General features: G+C 46.4%; 1 protein-coding gene across 11 annotated transcripts in view; it reads left to right on the top strand.

Moving 5' to 3' along the window:
• ARID1B (AT-rich interaction domain 1B) overlaps positions 1-18,701 on the top strand; it is an 836,140-nt gene that overhangs the window by 769,126 nt on the left and 48,313 nt on the right. For all 11 annotated transcript variants that reach the window (XM_063917671.1, XM_063917678.1, XM_063917670.1 and 8 more), the window contains one exon: positions 2,562-2,766. In XM_063917671.1, coding sequence (XP_063773741.1) covers positions 2,562-2,766 — 205 coding nt within the window. The remainder of the gene's footprint in view (positions 1-2,561; positions 2,767-18,701) is intronic.

The following is an 18,701-nucleotide window of genomic DNA, read 5'->3' as shown; positions in this document are numbered from 1 at the left end:
TACACATTGCATTAGGCAGAGCAGATTATACACATTGCTCCAGGCAGAGCACATTATACACACTGCACCAGGTAAAACACATTATACACTTTGCGCCAGGCAGAGCACATTATACACATTGCGCCAGGCAGAGCACATTATACACATTGCACCAGGCAGAGCACATTATACACATTGCACCAGGCAAAACACATTATACACATGGCACCAGGCAGAGCACATTATACACACTGCACCAGGCAGAGCAGATTATACACATTGCTCCAGGCAGAGCACATTATACACACTGCACCAGGTAAAACACATTATACACTTTGCGCCAGGCAGAGCACATTATACACATTGCACCAGGCAGAGCAGATTATACACATTGCTCCAGGCAGAGCACATTATACACACTGCACCAGGTAAAACACATTATACACTTTGCGCCAGGCAGAGCACATTATACACATTGCACCAGGCAGAGCAGATTATACACATTGCACCAGGCAGAGCACATTATACACAGTGCACCAGGTAAAACACATTATACACACTGCACCAGGTAAAACACATTATACACACTGCACCAGGTAAAACACATTATACACTTTGCGCCAGGCAGAGCACATTATACACAGTGCACCAGGCAGAGCACATTATACACACAGCACCAGGCAGAGCACATTATACACAGTGCACCAGGCAGAGCACATTATACACACAGCACCAGGCAGAATACATTATACACAGTGCACCAGGTAAAACACATTATACACTTTGCGCCAGGTAGAGCACAGGGGAGGGGGGGGGGGGGGAGTTATTACACACACAGGGGAAGGGGGGGCAGTTATACGCACAGTGGAAGGGGGGGGGCAGTTATTATACACACAGTGGAAGGGGGGGGGGGCAGTTATTATACACACTGGGAAAAGGGGAAGGGGGGGCAGTTCTTACATCCCTCCAGTACTACCCTGCTCCTGTGCCCTGTGGAGCTCCAGCAGGGTATCATGGAAGAGGGGAGTGGGTGACAGGGTGGAGGGTAAAAAGTGGATGATCCTAGTCCTCGGAATGAGAGGAGCAGATTACAATACAGAGCGGCAGGTTAGAGGGAATGAACGGGGCGGGTCTGGTCCTGCAGGAGCTTCCCCCCTACTCCTCTCCAGCCTATATGACCCTCATGCTGTAGCACCCGCAGCCACCCCTTGTCCCGCCACTTACCGCTGGCATCTTTCTGCTTCCTCCGCGGTCTGGCTCCTGTAGTTCACTGGAGGGGCACCGTGGATTTCCTCAGCCTGCCCGGGGAGGTCACAGCCCCAGCTATGGCACACACAGCAGGATGATTCCTGTCATGTGCGGTGCGCGCGGAGCATACGGTGAGTGGAGGCGGGGCGGAAAAACACACTCTCCATGGTCTCCTCCCCTTCCAAGTTCCTCCCTCTGCTGCCGTGGAGACGGAAACTGACTGACAGCGCAGGACAGCGCTGCTGGCCAGAGCGCATCCTGAGAGACCCTGGGTTACCCTTTTATTTTTGAGTCCCCATAATCAATTCTTGGGTAAAATACACGCCATAGCGCGTTTTTGCGATCACTGTGACTAATTATGCAGGCATTAACAAAAACATGATTAAGGCAATATAAGACAACTGTATTAGTACATTTCCCAGCTTATTTAATAATAACTATTCAGAATTTGTTAAAATAACATCAGTGAAATGTTACTAAGGTTAGTACCTATGTTGCTCATGTAGGAATGTATTAACATTTTTTCCAACAAGCTGGATTTTCCAGAGGATAATCGTGGTTGAATTTTTGTTGCATTATGCTCAACGTACAGGAACAATTCAATCAACAATCATAAATATGTTTAAAATAACCCTATGAAACATCCCAAGAAATGTTTTATATGTTTGTTACTCCTCTTAATTCCATGTACTCAGAATGCTGCAAAAAAAATTATAGGTGTGAATGGACCTTAGAAAACTGGTTTCAATGTGAGCTATTCATTTGGAATTAACCCCTACTTGGTATAGAGATGTCATGCTATCTAGAGGTATAGCAATATCAGTGGTGTCTGGCACAGCTGATCCCGTTGGAGCCTCTACAAAATAAGCATGTTTTCCTTCCACATTTACAGCTCCCACAATTACACTAAATTGCGGAATAACACAGTTGCTGTTATTTTTATTGGTATTTAAATGAGTTCTTAGCAGCGAGTCCTTTTTAATTGAAACAGGAGCGTGTGAGTGCGCGCATGCTCTAGTGCATTGGCTAGATCCAAATTGCCAGCTCTCTGCCGCACATCCCTTCTAAAATGAGTTTAGCATTAGGGGATGCGGCGTGCAGAAGCCTCCAACGCCTTTTATGTTGCTATCAGCAGGTTCTTTAATGGCTTTATAACTGCAAGTGCCGGTTTTGCATTGCTGAGTGGGAGTAATGAGCGTTAGTTAAGAGGCACATTAAAAAAAAAAAAAAAACATAGGGAGATAAAGCAAAGAATAAAGTGTGTGCTTTCTCTCCCTAACCCCACTGCTGAATGGAAATAATTTCCTAAACAATGGCATTCCCTTTTATTATAGGTTAATAAAAACAAGAAGTGGCGAGAGCTGGCGACAAATCTGAATGTTGGCACTTCCAGCAGTGCTGCAAGCTCCCTGAAAAAGCAGTATATACAGTACCTGTTTGCCTTTGAATGCAAGATAGAAAGAGGGGAGGAGCCTCCTCCAGAGATCTTCAATCCTGGAGAGTCTAAGAAACAGGCTAAGATCCAGCCGCCATCTCCTGGTAAGTGGAAGAAATGACACAGTGCTTTATAGTGAAAAAGATTATTTGAAATCACTTATGTGATACAGTATAAAAGCAATATTTTCAATTGCTATAATAGGTCAACCCAAGCTGAAGTTCAGAATCTAACTCAGAAGATTGCCCTGTGTTCTTGTATTTAGGTTTAAACTATACTGCTGTGCTCACACGGAGCCTTAACTAAGGGGTTAGAAAATTCCATAATCATTAGAGATGTGCGGGGTTGGTTTTACTCGGATTTACTCAGGTTTTTTTTATTTTTCTTATTGGCTATCCAAAACGCGTGACATCTGTGAGCCAATAAGATGCCGTTTTGAGACCCGAGTAAATCTGAGTAAAACCGAACCCACACATCTCTAATAATCATGAGTCTTATTCGATAAACTTGAATAAAAAGCAATCATGATATAAAGATTTGTTGACATACTTAAATATATTTTACTTCTATCAACTAGGAAAAAAATATTTAATTAACAATCTTTGGCATTATTAGTAATGTAAGTTGTTTTTAATGTCTTCTCTGTAGTAGTAGTAGTAGTGTCGTTTGTAAATGTTATCCAGAAAGCATGTTTACTGGACCCAGGCTCCGGGCTGGCGGTGTATTTAGTATTCAGCAGTGATAATCTTTGTTGAGCAGTAGAATGTTCCTCAGTTGCCGCTTTAAGTTACATGTAAAAAATTTTCTTATTTTGCCATTACAATGTTTCTATTTCCATCTCTATAAAATAGGATTTTAATACCTACCAGTAAATCCTTTTCTCTTAGTCCGTAGAGGATGCTGAGGTCACCATTAGAACCATGGGGGGGGGGGGGGTATGGACGGGATCCGCAGGAGACATGGGCACTTTAAGACTTTCAAAGGGTGTGAACTGGCTCCTCCCTCTATGCCCCTCCTCCAGACTCCAGTTATAGGAACTGTGCCCAGGGAGACGGACATTTTGAGGAAAGGATTTATTGTTAAACTAAGGTGAGATTCATACCAGCTCACACCTTAAGCATGCTGCACAACGTGGCATTCAACAGAACACAGGCCAACGGCATGAACAATTTCAGCAACAGGTTGACTATAAACGTAACACAACATGTGTGTAACCACAACTAATAACTGCAGATACAGTACGCACTGGGACGGGTGCCCAGCATCCTCTACGGACTAAGAGAAAAGGATTTACCGGTAGGTATTAAAATTCTATTTTCTCATACGTCCTAGAGGATGCTGGGGTCACCATTAGAACCATGGGGTTATACCAAAGCTCTAGAATGGGCAGGAGAGTGCGGATGACACTGCATTACCGATTGACCAAACTTGAGGTCATCATCGGCCAGGGTATCAAACTTGTAAAACTTTGCAAAAGTGTTTGAACCCGACCAAGTAGCAGCTCTGCAAAGTTACAATGCCGAGACCCACAGGGCAGCCGCCCGAGAGGAGCCCACCTTTCTAGTAGAATGGGCATTCACCGATTTCGGTAACGGCAATCCAGCCGTGAAATGAGCATGCTGAATCGAATCGTATTACAGATCCAGTGTGCAATGATCTGCTTGGAAGCAGGACACCCAATCTTGTTGGAAGCATACAGGACAAACAGAGCCTCCGTTTTCCTAACCTGAGCCGTTCTGGCGACATAAATTTTCAAAGCTCTGACCACATCCAGAGACTTTGACTCAATTAAGGCGTCAGTAGCCACTGGCACCACAATAGGTTGGTTCATGTGGAAAGATTAAACCACCTTCGGCAGAAATTGCTGACGAGTACTCAACTCCGCTCTATCTTTATAGAAGATCAAATAAGGGCTCTTGTGAGACAAGGCCGCTAACTCAGACACCCGCCTTGCGGATGCCAAGGCCAACAGAATGACCACTTTCCAAGCGAGGAATTTCAACCCCACCTTCTGTAAAGGTTCAAACCAATGTTATTGACGGAACTGCAACACCACGTTAAGATCCCATGGTGCACTGGGGGCACAAATGGAGGTTGGATGTGTAACACACCTTTCACGAAAGTTTGAACTTCTGGAAGGGAGGCCAATTGTTTTTGAAAGAAAACAGATAAGGCTGAAATCTATACCTTAATTGAGCCCAACTTTAGGCCCGCATCCACACCTGCTTGTAGAAAATGGAGAAAACGTCCTAGCTGAAATTCTTCAGTAGGAGCCGCCTTGGATTCACACCAAGAAACATATTTTCTCCAAATACGGTGGTAATGTTAAGACGTTACTCCTTTCCTGGCCTGAATAACTGGGGGAATGACTTCACTGGGAATACCCTTTCGGGTTAGGATTTGGTGTTCAACCGCCATGCGGTCAAACGTAGCCGCGGTAAGTATTGATACACGCACGGCCCCTGCTGTAACAGGTCCTCGCGTAGAGGAAGAGGCCAGGGATCTCCTATGAGTAATTCCTGAAGATCTGGATACCAAGCCCTCCTTGGCCAGTCTGGGACAATGAGGATCGCTTGAATCTTTGTTCTTCTTATGATCTTTAGAACTTTTGGAATGAGAGGAAGTGGAGGGAATACATACACCGACTGAAACACCCATGGTGTCACCAGTGCATCTACTGCTATTGCTTGAGGGTCCCTCGACCTGGAACAATATCTCTGAAGCTTCCTGTTGAGACGAGATGCCATCATGTCTATTTGAGGAATTCCCCAATGACTTGTCACTTCTGTGAAGACCTCTTGATGGAGGCCCTACTCTCCTGGATGGAGATCGTGTCTGCTGAGTAAGTCTGCTTCCCAGTTGTCCACTCCTGGAATGAAGATCGCTGACAGAGCGCTTGTATGCTTTTCCGCCCAGCGGAGAACCTTTGTGGCTTCTGCCATTGCCGCTCTGCTTTTTGTTCCGCCCTGGCGGTTTATGTACGCTACTGCTGTTACATTGTCCGACTGGATCAGTACGGGCAGATTGCGAAGAAGATGTTCCGCTTGTAGAAGGCCGTTGTAAATGGCCCTTAACTCCAGAACGTTTATGTGGAGACAAGTTTCCTGGCTTGACCATCTTCCTTGGAAGTTTTCCCCCTGTGTGACTGCTCCCCAGACTCGGAGACTTGCATCCGTTGTAACTAGGATCCAGTCCTGGATCCCGAACCTGCGCCCCTCTAGGAGGTGAGAGCTGTGCAGCCACCACAAGAGTGAGATTCTTCGGTGCATGTGCAGGTGGGATCCGGACCACTTGTCCAACAGGTCCCACTGAAACACTCTGGCATGGAATCTGCCAAACTGAATGGCCTCGTAGGCCGCAACCATCTTCCCCCAGCAACCGAGTGCATTGATGGATTGACACTCTTGCTGGTTCAGAATTTGTTTGACCAGACTCTGAAGTTCCAGAGCCTTTTCGACTGAAAGAAAAAAAACTCTGTAGTTCTGTGTCCAGTATCATTCCCAAAAACAACAACCGCGTCATCTGAATCAACTGTGATTTTGGCAAGTTTAGGAGCCAACCATGTTGTTGAAGAACTGTCAGGGAGAGTGCAATGTTTTGCACCAACTGGTCCCTGGATCTCGCCTTTATCAGGAGATCATCCAAGAACGGGATAATCGTGACTCCTTGCCTGCGAAGGAGAACCATCATTTCCGCCATCACTTTGGTGAAAATCCTCGGAGCCATGGACAGACCAAACGGCAACGTCTGAAATTGGTAATGACAATCCTGAATTGCAAACCTCAGGTAAGCCTGATGCGGAGGATAAATGGGAACATGAAAGTAGGCATCCTTAATGTCCACCAACACCATAAAATCCCCTTCCTCCAGACTGGAGATCACTGCTCGGAGAGACTCCATCTTGAATTTGAATTTTTTTAGGTAGAAATTGAGGGATTTCAGGTTTAAGATTGGTCTGACCACCGGCTTCGGGACCACGAACAGGCTTGAATAAAAGCCTTCTCCCTGTTGTGATGGGGGAACCATGACAATGACCTGATTTAGACACAACTTTTGTATTGCGTTGCATACTACCTCCCTGTCCGGAAGAGAAGCTGGTAAGGCCGATTTGAAAAATCGGCGAGGGGGAACGTCTTGAAACTCCAGTTTGTACCCTTGGGATACTATTTGTAAAACCCATGGGTCCAGGTCCGAATGAAACCAGAACTGACTGAAGAGTTTGAGACGTGCCCCCACTGGTGCGCACTCCCACAGAGGAGCCCCAGCGTCATGCGGTGGATTTGGCAGAAGCCGGGGAGGACTTCTGCTCCTTGGAACCCGACAAGGTTGGTGATCTTTTACCTCTTCCCCTTCCTCTAGTAGCAAGGAAGGAAGAACCTCGCCCTTTTCTGTATTTATTGGGCCGAAAGGACTGCATTTGATAGTGGTGTGTTTTCTTTTGTTGTGGAGGAACATAAGGCAAAAAGGATGACTTACCCACGGTAGCCGTAGATACCAAATCAGCGAGGCCGTCACCAAACAAGGCACCACCTTTATATGGTAGAGATCCCATATTTTTCTTAGAGTCAGCATCAGCATTCCATTGGTGAATCCACAATGCTCGCCTAGCTGAGACTGCCATGGCATTGGCTTTTGATCCCAAAAGGCCAATATCTCTCGCAGTTTCCTTTAGGTACGCTGCAGCGTCCTTGATATAACCCAGCGTCAAGAGCATGCTATCCCTATCTAGGGTGTCTATATCAAATGACAAGTTATCTGCCCACTTTTTGATAGCACTACTCACCCACGCAGATGCAATGACAGGTCTGAGTAGCGTACCTGTGGTCACATAAATGGATTTTAACGTAGTTTCTTGCTTATGATCCGCAGGGTCCTTAAGGGCTGCCGTGCCAGGTGACGGGAGAGTCACCTTTTTAGACAAACGTGATAGGGCCTTGTCTACAATGGGGGGTGACTCCCACTTTTCCCTATCCTCAGAGGGAAATGGATAAGCAATCCTTTTGGGAATCTGAAACTTTCTGTCAGGGCTTTCCCAGACTTTTTCAAATAGAGTGTTCAGTTCATGAGAGGGAGGAAACGTTATCTCAGGTTTCTTTTCCTTATACATACAGACCCTTTTATCAGGAACAGCAGGGACCTCAGTGATATGTAATACATCTTTAACCACCACAATCATGTACTGAATGCTCTTTGCCAATTTTGGATCTAATCTGGAATTACTAAAGTCGACACTGAAATCAGTGTCCGTGTCGGTACCAGTGTCTGCCAACTGGGCAAAAGTATGTTTTTGTGACCCCGAGGGGTCCTGGACTTGTAATAACACATCCTCCACAGATTTCTTCCATGCCTGGGTCTGAGACTCAGACTTATCTAATCTCTTACTAATAAAAGCCACATTAGCATTCAATGCATTCGAAACATTTACCCAATCAGGAGCTGGCGGTGCCGACAGGGTCACCCCCACAGCCGTTTGTGTCCCTAATACAGCCTCCTCCTGGGAAGAGCACTCAGCCTCAGACATGTCGACTCACGTGTACCAAACACCCACAGACACACCGGGCATATAGGGGACAGACCCACAGTAAAGTCTGTCAGAGAGACGCAGAGGGGATTTGCCAGCTCACAACCCAGCGCCAAATTAACGGGTCTGAAAAAAATGCCCCAGACCTGTAGCGCTTTAAATATCAAATATATTGCACCAAATTATACTGTGACCCCCCCCCCCCCCCCCCCCGTTTTGCACCCTGATACAGTGTGAGTAAGGACCAGCGTCTCTGCAGCCCTGTGGAGAGGAAATGGCGCCGAGCTGAGAGTGAGCTGTGAGGAAGAAGCTCCTCCCCCTTAATGGCACGCTTCTGTCCCTCTTTTAATAAATAATTATACTGGCAGGGGTTAGGACAGTGCCTTGGCACTAATGTCCCCTCTTGCCAGTGGAAATTGAGGATTTTTGCTGCCCAGGGAGCCCCCCCCCCCACCCCCCCGCGCCCTGCACCCTATAGTGCTGTGTGTGTGGGAGCATGGCGCGCAGCGTTCCGTTCGCTGCACGGTACATCAGAATGCCGTCACTGAAGAAGTCTTCTTTTCTTCTGCTACTCACCTGACTTCTGGCTCTGTAAGGGGGTGACGACAGGCTGTGGGAGTGAGCATCTAGGCGTACCCAGCGATCAGCACCCTCAGGAGCTAATGGTGTCCTGTCAGCCAGAAGCAGAACCATTGAACTCACTAGAAGTTGGTCATACTTCTCTCCCCTAAGTCCCACGAAGCAGGGAGACTGTTGCCAGCAGCCTCCCTGAAAATAAAAAAACCTAACATAAGTCTTTTTCAGAGAAACTCGGTAGAGCTCCCCTGTAGTGCGTCCAGTCTCACTGGGCACAATTCTAAAAGTGGAGTCTGGAGGAGGGGCACAGAGGGAGGAGCCAGTTCACACCCTTTGAAAGTCTTAAAGTGTCCATGTCTCCTGCGGATCCCGTCTATACCCCCCCCCCCCCCATGGTTCTAATGGTGACCACAACATCCTCTAGGATGTATGAGAAAATCTGTTTCACAATTTTAAATGTTCTTTACGCTTGATTCAGATGTGGACAGAGGTGCTGTGTTTGCTATGAGCATGCGCCACCCCCGTACTGTGCATGTGCAGTGCGTGTCTGCGGCTGCAGACTGTAAGGCTGCTGTTTGGGGTGGGAAGAGGGCAGTGAGGGCCGCCATTTTTCAAAATGAAGGCGTGACGCCTCTATTTTAGAGCAGTGACGAGGCCAAGCTCCAACAGAGGTTTCCTGACCATTTTGTTGGATCTGTAGTAGCCAGTTTGTGTTACCCTATGGGTCACGCAGCGACTGATGGTGTCACAGGTGATCCGATGCTGCGTATTAAGCAGCAGCAATAGCACTTCCAACATCTGAATCGGGCCCAAGGTGGGATTTTAGTTGCTGAATATTTATTGTAAAACATTTCACTCTATCAAAATCGTATCCAAATTGATTGTACGGGGGAATTGTGGTAAATCATCTCAATTTTCCTTAAAGCATTTGAACCAATGCCCGAAAGTCAATATACTTGGTTCCAGACAATGGAATCAGTGAAATTTGACCATATATAACGAATTATAACAGAACTTGTGGATTAGCTTTACATGTAAATTCCATGTGTATTGACTATTTTTGTTTTGAGTGTCTATTTTTAGAAATATATCACATATCCTTGGGATAAGCATATGAGTATCCTTACAAAGAACTAAGGTTCAAAAAGGGTTAAGGTTACCTAAAGGATAAAAAAAGTGGCAGACTAGATGGGCCAAGTGGTTCTTGTTTGCCGTCAAATTCTATGCTATCCGTTTTTTTTAGTCAATTAAACCACCAGTATATTTTCAGAGTGTGGGAGGAACCTGGAGTACCTAGAGGAAACACACACAATTACGGGAAAAATATACAAACTCCAAACAGGTAGGGCCATGATGGGAATTGAACCGACTACATCAGTGCTGTGAGGCTGTAATGCCAACCATTACAGCATCCGTACTGCCCTAGTAGTACATATACCGCTGCAATCTTCTTGTAGCGATCTCCATCTCAGGATAGCCATAGCGAAGACCATCAAATGGAAAAATGCTTTTTCTCTGACGTCCTAGTGGATGCTGGGGACTCCGTCAGGACCATGGGGATATAGCGGCTCCGCAGGAGACAGGGCACAATAATAAAAGCTTTAGGATCAGGTGGTGTGCACTGGCTCCTCCCCCTATGACCCTCCTCCAAGCCTCAGTTAGATTTTTGTGCCCGACGAGAAGGGTGCAATCTAGGTGGCTCTCCTGAGCTGCTTAGAATAAAAGTTTAAGTTAGGTTTTTTATTTTCAGTGAGTCCTGCTGGCAACAGGCTCACTGCTACGAGGGACTTAGGGGAGAGAAGAAAACTCACCTGCGTGCAGGATGGATTTGCTTCTTAGGCTACTGGACACCATTAGCTCCAGAGGGAGTCGGAACACAGGTCTCACCCTGGGGTTCGTCCCGGAGCCGTGCCGCCGACCCCCCTTGCAGATGCCGAAGTTGAAGAGGTCCAGAAACAGGCGGCAGAAGACTTTCAGTCTTCATAAGGTAGCGCACAGCACTGCAGCTGTGCGCCATTGTTGTCAGCACACTTCACCAACAGTCACCAACTGTCACTGAGGGTGCAGGGCGCTGGGGGGGGCGCCCTGGGCAGCAATGTATAATACCTTTTTATGGCTAAAATACATCACATATAGCCCTTGAGGCTATATGGATGTATTTAACCCCTGCCAGATCTCACAAACTCCGGGAGAAGAGCCCGCCGTTTTAGGGGGCGGGGCCTATTCTCCTCAGCACACGGCGCCATTTTCCTGCTCAGCTCTGCTGTGAGGAAGGCTCCCAGGCTCTCCCCTGCACTGCACTACAGAAACAGGGTTAAAACAGAGAGGGGGGGCACTTATTTGGCGATATGATTACATATATAAAAATGCTATAAGGGAAAACACTTGTATAAGGGGTTGTCCCTGTATAATTATAGCGTTTTTGGTGTGTGCTGGCAAACTCTCCCTCTGTCTCCCCAAAGGGCTAGTGGGGTCCTGTCCTCTATCAGAGCATTCCCTGTGTGTGTGCTGTGTGTCGGTACGTGTGTGTCGACATGTAGGAGGACGATGTTGGTGAGGAGGCGGAGCAAATTGCCTGTATTGGTGATGTCACTCTCTAGGGAGTCGACACTGGAATGGATGGTTTATTTAGGAAATAAGTGATAATGTCAACACGCTGCAAGGTCGGTTGACGACATGAGACGGCCGGCAAACAAATTAGTACCTGTCCAGGCGTCTCAGACACCGTCAGGGGCTTGTAAAAACGCCCATTTACCTCAGTCGGTCGACACAGACACGGACACTGACTCCAGTGTCGACGGTGAAGAAACAAACGTATTTTCCTTTAGGGCCACACGTTTCATGTTAAGGGCAATGAAGGAGGTGTTACATATTTCTGATACTACAAGTACCACAAATAAGGGTATTATGTAGGGTGTGAATAAACTACTTATAGTTTTTCCTAATTCAGATAAATTAAATGAAGTGTGTGATGATACGTGGGTTTCCTCCGATAGAAAATTATTGGCGGTATACCCTTTCCCGCCAGAAGTTAGGGCGAGTTGGGAAACACACCTTAGGGTGAATAAGGCGCTCACACGCTTATAAAAACAAGTGGCGTTACCGTCTCCAGATACGGCAGCCCTCAAGGAGCCAGCTGATAGGAAGCTGAAAAAATATCCTAAAAGTATATACACATATACTGGTGTTATACTACGACCAGCAATCGCCTCAGCCTGGATGTGCAGCGCTGAGGGGGCTTGGTCGGATTTCCTGACTGAAAATATTGATACCCTTGACAGGGACAAGATTTTATTGACTATAGAGCATTTTAAGGATGCATTTCTATATATGCGAGATGCGCAGAGGGATATTTGCATTCTGGCATCAAGAGTAAATGTGATGTCCATATCTGCCAGACGACAGTGGTCAGGTGATGCAGATTCCAGACGGCACATGGAAGTATTGCCGTATAAAGGGGCGGTCCATCGGACCTGGTGGCCATGGCAACAGCTGAAAAATCCACCTTTTGTTACCCCAAGTCACATCTCAGCAGAAAAGGACACAGTCTTTTCAGTCTCAGTCCTTTCGTCCCCATAAGGGCAGGCGGGCAAAAGGGCCAGTCATATCTGCCCAGGGGTAGAGGAAAGGGAAGAAGACTGCAGCAGGCAGCCCATTCCCAGGAACAGAAGCCCTCCACAGCTTCTGCCAAGTCCGCAGCATGATGCTGGGGCCGTACAAGCGGACTCAGGTGCGGTAGGGGGTCATCTCAAGAGTTTCAGCACGCAGTGGGCTCACTCACAAGTGGACTCCTGGATCCTACACGTAGTATCCCAGGTGTACATTGGAAATTCGAGACGTCTCCCCCTCACAAGTTCCTGAAGTCTGCTTTACCAACGTCTCCCTCCGACAGGGAGGCAGTATTGGGAACAATTCACAGGCTGTATTCCCAGCAGGTGATAATCAAAGTACCCCTTCTACAACAAGGGAAGGGGTATTATTCCACACTATATTGTGGTACTGAAGCCAGACGGCTAGGTGAGATCTGAAATATTTGAACACTTACATACAAGCGTTCAAATCAAGATGGAGTCACTCAGAGCAGTGATAGCGAACCAGGAAGAAGGGGACGATATGGTGTCACTGGATATCAGGGACGCTTACCTACATGTCCAAATTTGCCCTTCTCACCAAGGGTACCTCAGGTTCGTGGTACAGAACTGTCACTATCAGTTCAGACGCTGCCGTTTGGATTGTCCACGGCACCCCGGGTCTTTACCAAGGTAATGGCCGAAATGATGATTCTTCTTAAAAGAAATATGGACGCTTTCCTGATAAGGGCAAGGTCCAGAGAACAGTTGGAGGTCGGAGTAGCACTATCTTAAGTAGTTCTACGACAGCACGAGTGGATTCTATTCCAAAATCGCAGTTTTTTCCGACGACACGTCTACTGTTCCTAGGGATGATTCTGGACACAGTCCAGAAAAGGATGTTTTCTCCCGGAGAAGAAAGCCAGGGAGTTATCCGAGCTAGTCAGGAACCTCCTAAAACCAGGAAAAGTATCAGTGCATCATTGCACAAGGATCCTGTGAAAAATGGTGGTTTCTTACAAAGCGATCCCATTCGGTAGATTTCACGCAAGAACCTTTACGTGGGATCTGCTGGAAAAATGGTCCGGATCGCATCTTCAGATGCATCAGCGGATAACCCTGTCTCCAAGGACAAGGGTGTTTCTTCTGCGGTGGCTGCAGAGTGCTCATCTATGAAAGGGCCACAGATTCGGCATTCAGGACTGGGTCCTGGTGACCACGGATGCCAGCCTGAGTGGCTGGGGAGCAGTCACACAAGGAAAAAATTTCCAGAGAGTGTGATCGAGTCTGGAGACTTCTCTCCACATAAATATACTGGAGCTAAGGGCAATTTACAATGCTCTAAGCTTAGCAAGACCTCTGCTTCAAGGTCAGCCGGTATTGATCCAGTGGGACAACATCACGGCAGTCGCCCACGTAAACAGACAGGGCGGCACAAGAAGCAGGAGGGAAATGGCAGAAACTGCAAGGATTCTTCGCTGGGCGAAAAATCATGTGATAACACTCTCAGCAGTGTTCATTCCGGGAGTGGAAAACTGGGAAGCAGACTTCCTCAGCAGGCATGACCTCCACCCGGGAGAGTGGGGACTTCATCGGGTTGTCTTCCACATGATTGTAAACCGTTGTGAAAAACCAAAGGTGGACATGATGGCGTCCCGCCTGAACAAAAAACTAGATATTGCGCCAGGTCAAGGGACCCTCAGGCAATAGCGGTGGACGCTCTGGTAACACTGTGGATGTACCAGTCAGAGTATGTGTTCCCTCCTATGCCTCTCATACAAAAAGTACTGAGAATCATAAGAGGGAGATGAGTAAGAATGATACTCGTGGTTCCGGATTGGCCAAGAAGGACTTGGTACCCGAAACTTCAAGAGAGGTTCACGGAAGACCCGTGGCCTCTACCTTTAAGAAAGGACCTGCTCCAGCAGGGGCCTTGTCTGTTCCAAGACTTACCGCGGCCGCGTTTGACGGCATGGCGGTTGAACGCCGGATCCTGAAAGGGCATTCCAGATGAAGTCATCCCTACCCTGGTCGAAGACAGGAAGGATGTAACCGCAAAACATTTTCACCGCATTTGGTGAAGATATGTTGCGTGGTGTGAGGCCAAGAAGGCCCCTACAGAGGAATTCCAACTGGGTCGTTTCCTACATTTCCTGAAAACAGGACTGTCTATGGGCCTAAAATTAGGGTCCATTAAGGTTCAAATTTCGGCCCTGCCGAATTTCTTCCAGAAAGAACTGGCTTTAGTGCCTGACGTTCAGATGTTTGTAAAAGGGGTACTGCATATACAGCCTCCTTTTGTGCCCCAGTGGCACCTTGGGATCTCAATGTTGTTTTGAGTTTCCTAAAGTCACATTGGTTTGAACCACTCACCACTGTGGACTTAAAATATCTCACATGGAAGGTGACGATGCTATTAGCCCTGGCTTCAGCCAGGCGTGTGTCAGAATTGGCGGCTTTATCATATATAAAGCCCTTACTAAATTTTTCATTCTGACAGGGCAGAATTGAGGACTCGTCCTCAATTTCTCCTTAAGGTGTTTTCTGTTTTTCACATGAACCAACCTATTGTGGTACCTGCGGGTACTAGGGACTTGGAGGACTCCAAGTTACTTGACGTTGTCAGGGCCCTGAAAAATATGTTTCCAGGAAGGCTGGAGTCAGAAAATCTGACTCGCTGTTTAGCCTGTATGCACCCAACAAGATGGGTGCTCCTGCTTCTAAGCAGACGATTGCTCGCTGGATTTGTAATACAATTCAGTTTACACATTCTGTGGCAGGCCTGCCACAGCCAAAATCTGTAAAAGCCCATTCCAAAAGGAAGGGGGCTCATCTTGGGCGACTGCCCGAGGGGTCTCGGCTTTACAACTTTGCCGAGCAGTTACTTGGTCAGGGGAAAACACGTTTGCTAAATTCTACAAATTTGATACCCTGGCTGAGGAGGACATGGAGTTCTCTCATTCGGTGCTGCAGGGTCATCCGCACTCTCCCGCCCGTTTGGGAGCTTTGGTATAATCCCCATGGTCCTGACGGAGTCCCCAGCATCCACTAGGACGTCAGAGAAAATAAGATTTTACTTACCGATAAATCTATTTCTCGTAGTCCGTAGTGGATGCTGGGCGCCCATCCCAAGTGCGGATTGTCTACAATACTTGTACATAGTTATTGTTACAAAAATCGGGTTATTCTTGTTGTGAGCCATCTTTTCAGAGGCTCCTTCGTTGTTATCATACTGTTAACTGGGTTCAGATCACAGGTTGTACGGTGTGATTGGTGTGGCTGGTATGAGTCTTACCCGGGATTCAATATCCTTCCTTATTATGCACGCTCGTCCGGGCACAGTATCCTAACTGAGGCTTGGAGGAGGGTCATAGGGGGAGGAGCCAGTGCACACCACCTGATCCTAAAGCTTTTATTATTGTGCCCTGTCTCCTGCGGAGCCGCTATATCCCCATGGTCCTGACGGAGTCCCCAGCATCCACTACGGACTACGAGAAATAGATTTATCGGTAAGTAAAATCTTATTATTTTATTATATAAAGAATATTTTTCTGAAAAAAATGCAACTTTCGTTAAGTTTTTCTATTTTTCTATAATTTTACTTTTTATTTTTTATTTTAGATTTTGATTAAAGTGGCTCTAGAAGCCCAAGTCCAGACTTCCAGCTTGCTGTAGAATGCTTGCACATTTGCCTGCACACTAGCCTGGTGATCAATGCTCAACTGTCCTGGCGACGTTTTAATGATAAATAGCAGCAGTAGAAGATCGTATGTTTCTGCATTAAGTAGCAATAGAAAATCTTTTTGTTAAATAAACTTCTAAGACAAACTAAATCTAGCATCTTGTATTCCTGCCTGATATATCCCAGAAATATTGGGCAGTAGTCTAGTCTAACTTATTTCTTGTTTCACAACTCAATCACATTCTGTGAGACAACAATTTTCTTTTATTACTTTATGTTAATTGTACAGCAAAGTGGGGTTTTAAAATGAGGCCATGTTCACAAAGCCTTACCACTGTTCTCAATATAGAAGCAATGCTGCTTTATTAGGATAATTTATTCACTATTCAGTACAGCAGGCAGGAGAAATGCAAGATATTACACCAGTCGCTACGGACTCCCAGAGATTTTCCATATTTTTAAAATTCCAGTTATTTGTCATGGCTCTTGTGGTGACATAAACAATGATCATATTTTTCTACCAAAATATATTTTGGTGCATTTATGAGACAAAAAAAAATGCATTGAAACCTTTCAGGGCAATATAAATGAATATTACAGTCTTTGTTAAAAATAAACAGTCTGTGCCAGGGGCACCACAACCTTAATTCATTTCATTTTGGTGCCCTAAATCGCTGACTCTTGCCCCCTCATAGGCACTGGACTTACCCACCACACCACCTACCTGATGTCTTTCTTCAGATGCGGTCACCATCATGCTTACCTGCTAATGGGTCGCACATGTGGTTGCATTACAATTGTGATTAGCTGTGCCTGCGTGTGATCCGATCACAGGATTGTACACATCCATGCAGACGTTACAGGGTACATTTTGAGCTGAACCCAGTTGGAGGATGGGGGGGTCAGGGGGTGTCATGAAGGAAGGGGGTGGGAAGACAAAAGGAAGCTGACAAAAGGATGAAAAAGGGTGAGAGGGAGAAGAAGTGAAGAACATAAGTGGGAGGTGAGATGGGCGCAGGGCTGGTCCCAAAGGAGGGGCTAGCCCACAGTAACTAGCCACACACTGTAGGAGCTGGGTGCAGGTTAAGGTCCCTGGAGGCAGACGGAGAAGGGCTGTGGGGAGGAGTAGAGCAGCCCGGAAAGGGTATTATCTCTTTCCTGGCACTGCCTGTATTTCCTGTGGATATCAACTGCACTGCGCCCCTCGACCCAGTACTTTGGCATCTCTCAAATATTTGGAGAGGGATGGTGAGCTCTGAGCCTATAATAGTAGGAGGTTAATTAAGTAGCGCCATGTTTTTCTGTCAGTAATGTTAAATATTTTAACTGATTAAGACTAATATTTAATTTGTATTTTGTCTCAGAGTAACAATTGTTTTTGTTTATGAATGTAACTGGGAATAATTGATGGAATATGCATTATCCATTTATATTTTGCTTTTGTGCAGACCTATTCTGTTACATATTTAGAGTATTATAACACACTGTTGTGATATTCTATGTAAATGCTGCAGAATATGTGTGAACTATAGAACTGTTAATACTGTAAATAAACTATTTTATTAGACATTATGAGGGGGTTTAGTAAATAAGCAATATACAGTAAGTATTAAAGTTGTGTACAAATTGATGACAACAATATTAAACTAGGTACACACTGGGTGAGACTGCACCAGCTTGATCGAATGTAGAATATATTATGAGCGGTTGTGTACACTGCATTCTGCAGCACAGCCGATGCCAATATAGCTTGCAGATACAGTATATCAGCAGTTCTAACTGTGTGAACGGGCGACACGCCGACCGCCTGTACACTGGCTGTAGGGATTGACACATACTTACCGACAATCTGGCTGCCCCCTCCGGGAGGAGGCAGCCAGGTCGGAGCAGCGGGGGCATGGCGATGATGGAGGATGACGTTTAGGGGTGGGATTGGGAGTGTAACCGCATGTTTACGTCATCATGGGCCTGCCCCCTGTCTAGCAATGCAGGACAGGGGGTGGGGCCAGGAGGACACAAATCGCGCCATCTGACCCCCAGACCGCCTACTGTAAACTGCACCATTGGGGGTTTGCTAGGGGATTCAGGGGGGTTGCGGGTGATGCGCTCAGCTGGGAGACTTGCCCACTCTTCCGGGGGGCCGGGAGCCTCCCGGCCATTCCGGGAGAGTAGGCAAGTATGGATTGATGTCACAGTTGGGTGGGCAAATTCTAATGCCTGAAAGGTAGTATGGTTGAGGAGCTCAACCTTACCCACGTAGCCACAGAACAAGAAGCACTGGCTCTCTAAAAACCCACAGGTAAATTTACAAGTGAAAGGCTTGGCTAATGACCAGAGGGCACTAGGTAGTTCTCTCAAGTAGTAAAATGTGATATGTGATCCAACATAACAGTGGGAAAAAACCCAATGTATTAAAAACAGTATAACAGAATGGAAAGTTGCTGAGCTGTAATGAAATGCACCAATGGAGGAACAGAACTATCCCCCTTTAAGACAATCAACCTGAATAATAAACAAGAAGTATGTGATAGAATATATTGCTTTTTTTCTCTCACTATTTTCTTAGTCATAAGCCATGCCTTTCACTTGTAAATTCAAATGCCGCCCAGCTATGGTGTCAGGACCAACATATCAAGTGGGCGATTGGTAAGTGTATATGGAACCCTGAATCAGTCGGCGGTGGACTGATGT

The sequence above is a fragment of the Pseudophryne corroboree genome, chromosome 4, assembly GCF_028390025.1.
Source record: "Pseudophryne corroboree isolate aPseCor3 chromosome 4, aPseCor3.hap2, whole genome shotgun sequence".
Taxonomy (NCBI): domain Eukaryota; kingdom Metazoa; phylum Chordata; class Amphibia; order Anura; family Myobatrachidae; genus Pseudophryne; species Pseudophryne corroboree.
The sequence above is the reverse complement of the archived record's forward strand: the minus strand, read 5'-3'. Positions and strand labels throughout refer to the sequence as shown.